Source organism: Lissotriton vulgaris, chromosome 12 (assembly GCF_964263255.1).
Source record: "Lissotriton vulgaris chromosome 12, aLisVul1.2, whole genome shotgun sequence".
NCBI classification, from domain to species: domain Eukaryota; kingdom Metazoa; phylum Chordata; class Amphibia; order Caudata; family Salamandridae; genus Lissotriton; species Lissotriton vulgaris.
The window spans coordinates 548590992-548604386 of NC_141700.1; the positions used below are offsets into that span (position 1 = coordinate 548590992).

The 13395-nt window shown below is 44.2% G+C and overlaps 1 protein-coding gene across 2 annotated transcripts in view; it reads right to left on the reverse strand.

The window, feature by feature from the left end:
* Nucleotides 1–13395, reverse strand: part of NUDT17 (nudix hydrolase 17) — a 373515-nt gene that overhangs the window by 76256 nt on the left and 283864 nt on the right. The window contains exon 8 of one of the 2 annotated variants that reach the window (XM_086945357.1): nt 10260–10599. The exons of the other annotated variant lie outside the window; for it this stretch is intronic. Within the exon in view, the coding sequence (XP_086801483.1) occupies nt 10434–10599 (166 nt within the window). The 3' untranslated portion in view covers nt 10260–10433. Of the gene's footprint in view, nt 1–10259; nt 10600–13395 lie in introns of those variants that run through there. 2 annotated transcript variants of the gene reach the window in all.

Genomic DNA, 13395 nt, shown 5'->3' on the forward strand with positions numbered 1-13395 from the left:
AAACCAACGGAACTTCAATGGGCAGCGTCTTCGCCCCCAGCGTGGCAGGACTCTATGTCCACCTCTTTGAGCAGACCCACATCACCCACAACACCAATCCCTATACCAGGAATATTCTCACAGGGCGTTGATATATCGACGACATCCTTATGATCTGGCAGGGATCAGAAATAACTCTACAACTCTTCCTCACTTGGCTCAATGAAAGAGACCCATACCTGAAATTCACAAGCACCTCGAGTGCAAGCCACTTGGCATTCCTTGATCTGAACATATGGGCCAAAGATGGCCAACTGATCACTACCACCTTTTACAAGCCTACCTCAAGGAACTCACTCCTCCACTACACAAGATTCCATCCCTGCCCTTTAAGGGAAAACTTACCATTTGGGCAATTTCTGCGTATACGCAGAAACTGCACCCAGGCAACCGACTACAAAAATCAGTCGGCAGACCTGTCTAAGAAACTGGAGGAACGAGGCTACCCCCGGGCCATCATTAACAAAACCAAGAAAAGAGCCAGGAACCAAATAGGGAGGCCCTTCTGGAAACTGTACCCAAGGACAAGAGTGACCAACCCATCACGTGTGTCACCACATTCAACACAGCCTCCAATGAAAACTGGAAACTGGAAAATCCTAAACTCTGGACAACGACAATGGGAAACCCCTAGGTTTGCCTACAAAAGGTGCAACAACCTGAAAGACCAACTCGTGAGCACCCGCCCCAGACCCCTGACCAATAGAGAACCCAGCACTATCCTGAATGCTTGGGGCCTGCCTAAAATCTCTGGACATTACCCATGCAATGACTGTAGCATGTGCCATCTTACCAGCCATACGAAAACATTGATACTAGAACCAGACAAAGTGTGGACTCAACGCAGCCACACAAACTGTAATTCACGTAACGTGATCTACCTACTTACCTGCAGCTGCGGCCTCCGATACATCGGTATGACCGCCCGCAAAATAAGAACTAGAGTCACAGAACACAGGAGCACAATCAGGTGCAAGAAGAACATTAGTAAACTGACCAGTCATTTCATCACCCAGGGACACACTCCCAATGACCTGACCTGGACCATCATCAAACAACTACCGGATCTGGCAGTGGATAATGAGAAGAAATTACTCAGCAAGGAACAACGTTGGATATATCACCTATCCACCCAAACCAATGGCCTCAATGACGCCATACCGTGGAATTCAGTCACACCCTAGACCTACACTAGTCACAATTACCTCGCCTGTGTACAGTGGTCAGTCCCCCGTGCCATAGTCCCTCTGTACATAGACATAGATCATGCTCCCTCTTGTGTGTACCACTAGGCTGCCATAATCATGGGCACATGCTTCAACCCCCTTAATACTGCCATGTCAACTTTAGCGCGCAGCGCCTAGCAGCGCATGCGCATTAAGCAGTGATTAACGGGCCGAACCGCTCTGGGACGCGGCGCGTCCCACAGGCATGTTTCCCCAATATTAGCGCATACATAGCCAACGCTGATCCCTTCGCGTCTGCGCAGATAAGACCGCGCCACACCTAACACGGGTGTTGCCCCTTTCCCCGTACCAACGGCGGCATATTTTTGTTGCTACATGTACCTTGATACTTTATCACCCAGATTACAATCGCGCTATCATACTGAGCATATGCAAAAGACTAGAGTACAAATCACCTGCATGAGCAGTAACATTATAATCACGCATTCATACTGAGCATGTGCGAGAAACTAGTGTGCAAATCATGAGCATGAGCAACAACATAGCAATCGCGCTGACATACTGAGCTTGCACGAGAGACTAGTGTGCAAACCACGAGCATGAGCAGCAACAACACAAAGGGGTAGTCTTTCCACCCTTACTATTCCCACAGGTGCTCATCATTACCTTGTTAACCATAGTATAAAAAGCCCACACGCCGACAGGCTCATTCTACCGGAGGACGACGGCGGGACAACAGGTACAAGGCAGGCACTGACCAGAAAGACTGTGAGTATGACAAACCTGACAAGCCTCCAAACAACAAACTGGGTAAGCGCTTCTTTCCTCACAGGTCCCCAACCCCTACAGCCTATCTCTTTTTCTCCCATTGGGTCATCCCCTTACCGCTTCCCTCCAGGAAGCCTTGGCTAATAACCCAAAGCGTAAGAACAATTTTCTTGCGCCCTGCCACACTAAGTCAACTCCTTTCAGTGTGATTTCCGTGTTTTAGCCACACCACGCTCCTAATTAGTCGCATATTTTCACTCTGATGGCACCACCAGTACCATCACACATAGCCGACTATAGTCCTCTCACCTTGCACTATAGATCCGGCCACCAAAGCATTGTTGACCATATGTCTAAATTGACTACTGACTCTCTCTGTAAATGTTTTGTCCTTGTTCTTAATGTTTGTTTGTACAGGTATGCATTAGAAGGGAATCCCCCTCTCACATATAGAAAAATGCCTTAGTGAGTGTATCACATGGTCTGTACCACAACACTAAGTCTGTTTTATTTCACCACACCTTTTTAAAAAAACGGTCCTGAGAAAAGCCAGAATACTCTAAACCACTGGCTGAAACATGTCGACCATCTGTAGCCTTAGGTGAGGGCTTCATGAATACACCAACAAGATGCCTGTGACAGAACTAATTTGAGTACTGCAACACTTTGGTCAACTTAAGCTAGTCCTCTTTGTTTAATCACATATAAACCCTCGGGGACTCGGACTAGCTAACTAGTCCTCTCTCTCCCTCTTGTTACACGCATTAATTCTTTAAGCCCCAGTCCACCACAAGAGAACACTTCTAAGAAAACACCAAGGACCTCAAGGGAAGCACTTAAGAGTCTCAACAGGCTGTCTGTCAGAGGCAAACAGCAGGGTGCAGTCCAGGTCCATTTGCCATTGGTCAGCCGGACAGTTGCAGGAAAGGCCTTTTGCACTTGTATCCCAGTAGCCTGAACTGGTCAGCCTTTTTACCCTTGCATATATGTTTTTGTCCTGGGTACAAGAAGGAGCAGGTCCAGTCCGTAAAAGGCTTCCCGCAGGCCTCGTCTGTTCTTCATCATCTCCAGCAGTGTTCTGAAGTGGGTACCTGGGTGTTCCACATTTATACCTGGCACAAGCTAATGGGTGGCACGCCCTTACTAATGAGTTCAAAGTTCCTGAGGCCAACCCTACATACTTATGACATTTTCAAGATTGTGAAAGTCTTCAGCCACACTAAGCTCGGGCTCGGAGGACTGGGATATGTGTAGGGTGGGCTATGGTAATACTAGAGACTCTCACAACTAACACTAAAAACCAGTTTCATGGAGCTACATTACCCACATCAAATTCAAAGACAGAAGTCTGGTAGTACAAATGTAGGATTCTTCAGCAACCAGTCAGTGAACACACAAACATTGTCTTCTCACCCTGCCCCCTTCCTTTCATGTGCTTTCCAAGTGTTATGTGTGAACCCTGCAGACCTGTCAAGCAGGATTTGAGACTCCAGCAGAATTTGACATTGTAGTGTCAAAAAGGATGCCCATAGCTCCTCCGTCCCCCCACCCCGGCATATTCGTGAAGTTGAGAGGAGCCATCTCTACCCATTCAGATCAGCCTGTTTGCTCCGGAGAGGTATTTCACACCTATTCAAAGGACAACCACTGGCTGGGAGAAGTTGGATAGTCAAAGCAAATTAGCCTCCAGGAACTTCAAGCAGAGAAAATAACTTTGCAAAAGCTACTTACTTTTCCTTCATGTTTATTACAAATCTGCCTTCACCATTGATTTGGAGTTTTAAGAACTTCTAAAAGTAGTTGTTTAATTGCATTTCTAGCTAGTCCCATTTCCCAGATGTAGTACTAGGTTTTTAATTTGTACTCTAGTTTATATATTTAGGACAGCTAGGCCTGCCACAGTGAAAATAGCTTATGGGTGCTAGTCACTTGAAGGGGTGCAAAAGGCCTATCATTATTTATTTATTTAGTGTGTTATAGAGTGTGAACTTGACCCGTTAGGGTATCAGAGCGCTTACAGGATTAATATATACAAAAGACATAGGGGGTGGGGAACATTTGGGATAAAGACAGGTACATACATTTTAGAAGAGCGAGAAGTCCAAGAGCCCATGGGTTGGATGCCCGGAGGTGCTGGGTGGGTAGCATCCGGTAAATCCAAGGTGTATCAGTCACAGGATGTAAAGCAAAGACATTGAGGGGAATGTAATGCAGGAATTTAGGGGAGGAATTTGTCCATTAAGAAGATTTTGGCCTCTCTTTTAAAACAAGCCAGAGACGGAATTCTTCTAATAGTGGGCTGGAGTGAGTTCCATATTCTTGGTGCATCCCCAGAGAAAGCCCAATTGTACGTGTTTTCCTTTCGCAAGAGCGGAGGCTGGAGCAAGAGGTCTCTGACGGACAGGGAGATTTGTGGCGAGAAAGGCAGGGGATTTGATGTAAAGAGCCTTGTGAGTGATGCAAGCCAGATTAAGTTGGATCCTGGCCTCAAGAGGGTGCCAGTTCAGAGCTTTCAGGTGTGGTGAAATGTGGTCAAATTTCTTTGAGCCTGTTAGGAGTTTGGCGGCGGCGGCGTTGAAGCAGGCTTTTAAGGGGGCCAGAAAGATCGTGGATAGGCCCAAGGGAGTAAAGCATCCATATTCAAGTCTGGAGATGACTAGTGCCTGGACTGCTATTTTTAGGTTGGGAGTGTCGTGGAAAGGTTTCAGTTTTCTTAGATAGCTCAGGTGAAATCTGGCAGTTTTGGCCATCAAGTTGATGTGGTCACGCATATTCAAGCTGCAGTCTAGGATTATTCCAAGGGATTTGGCAGACTCCACTATGGTCGGTAGGCAGTGTAAAGCTGTGATCGCCTTAGTCCATTCCTGCATGTAGGGGCTGGTTTTGGGTGATGTAGATCTGGGTGTCGTCGGCATACATGTGGTAGGAGATATTGGCGGTGCGTAGAACTTCTGCTAGCGGTTCAAGGTAAAGATTGAAGAGGATAGGGGACAGGGTTGATTCTTGGGGGACTCCGACAGTGATCGGAGAGGGAGAGGACAAGTTACTGTTGATTAGGAATCTCTGAGAGCAGTTCTGGAGGAGGGAGATCGGAGAGGGAGCGGACAAGTTACCGTTGATTAGGAATCTCTGAGAGCTGTTCTGGAGGAAGGACCTAAACCATTCGAGAACATGGCCATCCAGTCCCATCCTGAGATTGAGGCGTTCGAGGAGTATTTCGTGGTTGACCGTATTGAAAGCCGAGGATAGATCTAAGCGGATAAGGAGAAAGGTTTTGCCTTGGTCAAGGTCTTGGAGGGCATCATCCATGATGTGGAGAATGGTGGTTTCAGTGCTGTGCCCAGGCCTGAAACCGGATTGGAAGTCGTCTAGCAGGTGAAAGTTGGTGATGTGTTGGCTCAACTGCTGTTGCACACATTTCTCCAGAAGTTTGGCTAGGAGTGGGATACTGAATATAGGTCTAAAGTTGACAGGGAAAACAGGGTTCAGCCTAGGTATTTTTAAAGATGGAGATGACTTGACCAGCTTCTAGAGAGTCAGGTACCGACCCCTGAAGAAGGGAGGCGCTGAATATTGCCGTCCAATTAGGAATGATAGATTGGGAGGCATTGGCTAAGCAGTTTGAGGGGAGAGGGTTGTTAAAGTGCTTGTTTGGGTTTAAGGTGAATAGAATTTTCAAGAAGTAAAGGTCGTCGTAAACTTTAAAGTTGGACCAGTGCGCTTGGTTTTCAGGTGAAATCTGGGGGAGGCAGAGTGGAGAGATGAGGCAGTTTTTGAGGGGGTTGAGAGTAGGAAGCTGATCTAAGTTTGTTTCCTAGGGCAGCAAATTTGTCAGAGTAGAGGAAAATTCTTTGAATGTTATTAGAGATTTGGGGGTTTCTTTGGAGGTTTTAACCAGTTTGTTAGATTGGTGTTTAACCATTTTGAAGAGCTTGCGAGGTCTATTCATGGCGTTCCCAGTTCTGATTTGAAGAATTCTTTTTTTTAAATTGAGGATGTTCATATTATAGTAATTTCTGTTCTGGCGGAGAAGTTTTAAATAGGATGCTGAGGGGTGTTGTCTCCAGTTTTGTGCTGTCTGTCGGAGGGTTCTCCTTTCATTATTGAGGGATCAGTTTAACCAGGGGTTTCGGTCTTTGATTTGGGTTCTTTTTAGCTTTAGCGGAGCAAGATCATCAAGAATGTTACCCATAGTAGTGATATAGTGATTTGGGAGGTTGTTGACCATTGTGATATAAGGAAGGGGAGAGTTCAATCTTGCAGCGTGCAGCCAGTTTCCCGAGATCAAGGTTCTCAGGGTCTCTAACCCAACATTTGGGAATCACAGGTTGTGGTGCCCTTTTCTAGTGGGTACCAAGTAAGTGGAAGGTAATAGCGTGGTGATCAGATCTGTCACAAGGGTCTATCGAGATAAGCTTGACCGTTGATTCCTTAGCAATGATCCAGTCAAGAGGGGCGCCTTTCCAGTGTGTTGGGAGTGTGCAGGCTTGGGTAAGGGCTTGGTCGGCCAGGAAGTCTTTGATGGAGCTTACCTGAGGGTCCTTGTGGTCAATCCAGTGCAGATTTAAGTCACCAAGAAAAATGTCTTTGGAATTGGAGGAAACCTTCGCTGGGATGATTTCCATGAGGTGGTCAGTAAAGGGGTCCTTCATACCTAGGGGGTGGTAAAAGATGTGCAGTCTGCACAGTTGAGTGGCGATTCCGCATATGGAGAGTGCAAGGTATTGGCAGGATTCCGTGGGATCTGCCAGAAATTCAGATACGAAGATGTTAGAGCGGTAGATGCAGGCAATGCCTCCCACTTTTTTTTAATTGCCTGTCCAGCCTTGTGATATTCTAGTTAGGAGAGACTAAGAGGTCTAGGCAGGGCGATGAGGATTCATGGAGCCAAGATTCGTCAGGATTGCTGTGTCAGATTTTTGGCTCAGGATGAGATCAGCGACACCGGCGGAATGCTTCACTGCGGAGCAGCAGTTAATTAAGAGGTCGGACAGTTGGGGTGGAAATGGGAACTTGCGCTAGATTGTTATTAATAACTTCTTTGTTGCGGAGAGTAGTTGATCTGTTGGAGTTGATTGCAACCATATGGATAGCGTGTTTGTCACTCAAGTTAGTTTAGATGCTCTGTGGTGCAGAGTTTCATTATGAACAACAATGAAAGAGTGTTACTGGTTTAAAAACACAAGGGTATTCGAGCACATAGAAAAACAACACCTATTTGGTGTGTCTAGAAAGCCCTCACTCACCGACCTGGTCGGTGACATGCTTCATCATTGGGCCCCACTGGGAGTGACCGAGTGCCACCCCAGTGTGCTTCAACGCCAGATTTACTGTGGAGCGGGTAATGTGAAGATGTGGGAGCTAGATGACAATCTAAGTGATTAGGAAAGTGTGAAGTGGTGAGGTTAAAAATGTCTTAATTGTATCAAAAATCGTTTTATTGGCTGATAAAAGAGACATATTAAAAATGGGTTGGAGAACTAGACCAACTAGGTTGAATGGTCTGTTTCCAATAATATTAAGTGACGGTCAACATGTTTCTGCCAATGTCGGTTTTGTTTACCTGGCATTCGTCAGGACCTATGGTGAATTATACCCCAGCGGTATGGACATGCTAAGGCCCACTCTACCAGGGGACGTGAAAGTTAAAAGTCGTCTGAAAAAAGTGCAAATGAGTGGGACCACACAAATACAAATTTTTGGGTGGTTGGATCCCTTTAGTGTCTCCGGATTCTGGAGACCACAAAAATTAAAATGCACTTGCGAGGTGAGAGAATATCACCACATAGACCTCGGGAGGGGGGTGATGGCGTATTCGGCACACCGCCCGCGACGCCAGGCACCCGAATGTAAACCTGCACGCTCCCTCTGAACCGGGTCTCGATAATTCACCATAGGTTCTGACGAATGCCTGGTAAACAAAACAGACATTGGCAGAAACATGTTGACCGTCACTCAATATTATTGGAAACAGACCATTCAACCTAGTTGGTCTAGTTCTCCAACACATTTTTAATATGTCTCTTTGATCAGCCAATAAAACCATTTTTGATACAATTAAGACATTTTTAACCTCACCACTTCACACTTTCCTTAATCACTTAGATTGTCACCTAGCTCCCACATCTTCACATTACCCGCTCCGCAGTAAATCTGGCGTTGAAGCACACTGGGGTGGCACTCGTTCACTCCCAGTGGGGCCCAATGATGAAGCATGTCACCGACCAGGTCGGTGAGTGAGGGCTTTCTAGACACACCAAATAGGTGTTGTTTTTCTATGTGCTCCAATACCCTTGTGTTTTCAAACCAGTAACACTCTTTCATTGTTGTTCATAATGTCAAGTGGGGAAAAAGAGTGTTGCTCGCTCCCTACCTCTCTCCTTGTTGATATGCAGAGTTTCAATATCCATTCGTGAGGGAAGAGCTTGCAGGAAGGAGGTCAGTAATTTAGGATCGGTTCTGTTGGTATATGCTGGTAGCATGGTAGTGAGGCTAGGTTCCTGTGTCATAAACCCTTGGAGGAGTGGTTTGTGAGTGGCTAGGCGCACTTGCTAGATTGGTCGAGGGATAGTTGGGGCAGGTGTTTGCTACTCTGCGGGTGTCTAGCCTATGAGTTACTATGGAGGTGGGGAAGAGCACTGGTTGGCAGAGGAGGGCTGCGGTACGATATCCATGAGGGGAGGTGGAGGTTTTGTGGGGGTGGAAGGAAGATCCCTTGCAGAGATATGGGTGACACTGCCTGGAGAGCCGTTTAGAGCAGGGATCGGCAAAGTTTGGGTTGGTCTAGTCTGCACCCTTGGAAGGGGTGGGAGGGGCAAGGAGGAGTGGTTGGGCCATTGGTGGGACTAAGCGGGAGGCGTTCATCCTTATCCTTTGGGCTGCATTGGACGAAGCGAGGCAGGGGTTCGGGTGGCGAATGTTGGTGTAGGGAGAGTGCACAAAAATGAGGGTTGTGCACATTATTTTTGAGAAGGTTGAAGAGGCCAGCAAATTTGTTGGGATATTTGGTTGGAGCTTGGATCAGGACGATGCAGGTTTTGTAGAAGTTGATTGTAAGGTCAGCCCGCAAGTTTGAGGAGGGTGTGATTGTGAGCTTAGTGCCGTACGAAATGTTCCTGGTATTGCGTACGTTAAGGAGGTTCGAGAGGGTATTGCGCCATAGGGATGTTTCTCAGGAGTAGAAGATGAGGTCATTAATGATTGTGCCCTTATCAGCGCTATAACGTAGGTCAGAGATCAGGGTGTCTTTTCAGAATGGAGTGTTTGAAGGTTTGAGCTGCGGTTTTGGAAATATTAGGAGGATAAACAACGGTGTTGGAGTTGTTCCCCTGTAGAGTTCCGGCAAGGCCCTGCCATACTGACAAGAGGGGAAACTTTAGGGCCCGGGGAGAGCTAAGATCATGTGGCCAGACAGTATGCGGGAGTAGGGTGTGGCTAAGGAGGACGGCCTCACTCCGGGTGACTCCGTTGGTGGTAATAGAGAGAAAATCTCACTGGATCATTGCTCTGACACGCAGGCATGTCTTCACAACAGGAGGGTAGCCAAGCACAAGGATAGCTCTATTTAGGTCCCGAGATTGATCGCCATGAAGGCGCAAGGATTGCCAAAGTACTGAAGACAAAGGCAAAGTCACACTCGAGGTGGGCTGAGGTGAAATGTTTTGAATTTATGCGTGACCTGATATTTAAAAGGGAGTCTTTTACCTGCCAAATGATTCATTATGGCAGGTCAATTAGTAGTTTTACACTGCTACAGTCAGTCTACAATTGTAGGCCTGAAGCTATATTTCAATGCCACTATAGTGGATGGCACAACTGGTGCTGCAAGTCACTAGTGGCATTTACCTTCTAGGCCCCGGGTACATTTTCTACCATAAACTAGGCACTTTTAAGCAAGCTAACTATACCAATTAGGAGTATTCCAATGTGTAATGTTTAAAGGGGGACCACGAGCATTTTATTACTGGTTAGCAAGGGTAAAGTGCACAGTATTAAAGCTAGAAAAAACGTAGGTTACAGCAAAAGGTGAAAAATCTGGGGTGACCATGCAGAAAAGGCAAATTTACTAAGATAGAGAAATCCATTTGAAAAGACTTACTAAAATGACTCAGAAGGCAATCACTTCATAGGTTCTGAATCACTGCTGCCACTCGATACTGAATCCGAAATTGGTGCTGCAGTTGACTGTCTTGGGAGAAGGCCTCGCATATCATCTTGAGATGGGCCAATACAGGCTCATGGTAGAATACTGAAAAAACACTAAGCTCAGAGCTGCTCACTTTTTATTGTTAAAGGTGCATACATCTAGGAAATAACATTAGAACCAGCCATGAAACAACACAGTAGTTGCTACTATGCCATGTAGATTTCACCTTTTCCACCAGCACCAGCTCTTAAAACTAATGTAAAAAGATGCAAATGAATGGTACTTGGAGGCACTCAAGGACATTTGTTTTGTGATAAAGTGTCAAGCCAGAGTTCCAGCGCATATTTAGTGCCTGTGCTGACCCGCTCCACGTCTGCTCCAGCACCAGGTATGGTGCTCAGGAACTTTGATGCTGGGAGATCCATGTGGACCATAGATCCGTTGCACATCTCAATAGCCCTATGGACAGAAAGCAATGTTAGTATATGAATGAATTACAGAACACGTTATATAGATGTCAATATGAGCTAGAATCACCGGTGGGCACAAACAATATAGAGGATTTAGTTTATAGGGCAGAATTCTTTAATTCCCCATAAAACCTGAACATATGTTAACCAAATAAGACATTACAGATGTTTCAATGCTTGTATATTCTGCCATTACATACAGTATCCCATAACCCTATAAAAGAGTGATGGAATGATGCAGAAAGGGAGCTCATAACTGCCACATCTTTAAGCCATTTTAGATCTTTAAGCCAGCATTCGTATGTGATCTTACTTCTGCAATCATTAGATGATATGAAAGCCGACATGGATGCAGAAGTCCAGAATAACTAAACACAAAATATGTTAAACCTCTGCTACTGATAACAACTTAAAACTTCCCATATAATTTCCAAAAACAGTAATTTTTGGCCGAACTCCTAAAAAGTTTCCAAACATGCCTTTACTTTTCTTACAATTTCAGTATAGATTAGACTTCATTATTCCAAGGTTATATATTCTTTGTTTCCAAAATAATTGAAATATTGGTCTTTGATGTTATGTTCTCACTCATTTTAAAATCCTTATACCGTCTTCTAATAGCCTTATATTTTACATTGTATTACATTTGATCAACCTGATCCTTTCCAATTCTTCATCTCACTTTCCCTCTGATATTAAATCACGTGATTCAGTACAGGCAAAAACATGCATTTGTGTAAACCTTGTACTAGAAACATCTGTGAAAAGTTTACCAAAGTCGATTTCTGTTTTGCTCCTATGTAGATTTATCAGAGAATTCAACAATAATGGAAAGTTCATTTGCATCGATATTTCTAAAAAAGTTAGTGTCTGTGCTTGCTTCATCGAAAAACCATTTCTAAAGCTTGCTCGATAAGCCAAAATGGAATTTTCCATATATTGGCTCATCTTAGATCAAACAGAGATATAATCCATTGGGTTTAGATCATTTCTGGCAGGCAAAAATGTACATGAGATGAATGTACATATTATGGATCATACTAGTTACCTAACTGGTTTCTGGAATTAGAGTCTTGAAAGTTTTGAAGGTGCTTTCCAATGGTACAAGAGGAAATCTTTAAAAAATTGGAGGTGAACCAGAAAACCCTTGAAGAACACATGGATTGAGGAGTGTGTTTAATTAGTTTGCTTGCAGATGGTCTCTTCCAGACTCGAAAATAATGACAGGATGTTTGATGGATTCCGTTTATTTGAGCTTTATGTTGACTCATAGTATTATGTTCACTGGATGTAAACTAACCCCGATCAAGCTTCCCAAAAATTGTGTTCCACATCCCCTTATAGTTTTCACAGACCCAATTTAATTGTTGTCTCTTTTCCATGACTCTGCCTTTGAGTATTGATAAAGAATGAAGAGCGAACATTATTATCGAGATATTGATGATGAGCTATGTGATAATACAATTATACTAATATTATTTAACAAGTGCTTGTGATATTCTTTTCTTCAGATTACTAAGTACAGATATCATCATGAAAAGACCTTTGTGGAACCAAGACTGAGGTTCTGAGCAGGTGAATCTGAACTCCTGCCTCAAATAACAGTGTGCTGGTCCACTTCTGCATGCAGGGTGTGTCCATGCAGACTAGATTTCAACTGGCAGTTTGAGTGGAGTGGTCAGGGATAAGGAGCCAAGGGCTGGTGGCTCTGATGAGGTGGCCCAGACGGTTATAAGAGTTCCACAATGAACTGAGTAGGAGCTATGGCAGACATAAGCAGCAGAACAATCAGTGCTGCCATTGTCTGGGTCATCTGGTGTACAAACAGAGCCAATGCCTGAAAGCCATATTGTAGTTGGTAAAGGCGGGTGAAGATGATGGTTCATGCTTCTAGCCCCTGCTGACCATCTTTTTTTTATAAAAAATAAAACAAATATCAATGTATATGCACTTCAACACCACAAATGCGTGCAGTCACTGTATAACAAGTGGCAGTGGGCTTAAAAAAATCCTGTTTTACTGCAATTTGCATATCATTACAGACTCGAATTTATTGTTCTAAGATTGTTTACAGAGAGAGGAAGAGCGAGAGGTAGAGAAAGAGAGAAACTTGCGGAGTGAGCCTGGCAGTCATATCAACTGATTACTTATTGCTTACAGAGACAAAAATATATTTCAAGTAACTTTGCTTCCTTGTGACTTGCATAAAGCTCAATACAAATTATTGTCACGTTGTGATTTCAAAAAATAATTATTTATTTGATGTTTATATTACACATCAGAAACATACCATACATAAACAATAGTTCTGACAACATACATGATTTTTAAAGCATCAATACAAACTACTTCAGACTTTAAACCAAACAGAAACTGAAATCACAAATCACTAATTCTCCTTCATTTCAATCATTGAGAACTTAATACAAACTGTAACCTATACTGGTCGCTGGACAGAAAATTAAGTTACATATGCACATAGGGGCCGATTCACAGAACTAATCTGAGATACAATCCTAAACTTACTCATTTTGGTATTCACATAAGGCATTTAGTAGTAGGAAAGTTAGGACTCCTAACTCTACTACTACTAAATGCCTTTTGTAGATACTGAAAGTCGTAAAGTTAGGATTTTGCCTAAGTTCAGTTGTAGTAAATTTAGGAGTCCCAACTTTACTACTGCTAAATGCCTTCTGTGAATACCAAAAGTAGTAAGTTTAGGATTTTATCTCAGATTAGTTCTGTGAATCGGCCCCATAGTTTGTACTTAAGGTTTGAAAGAGTA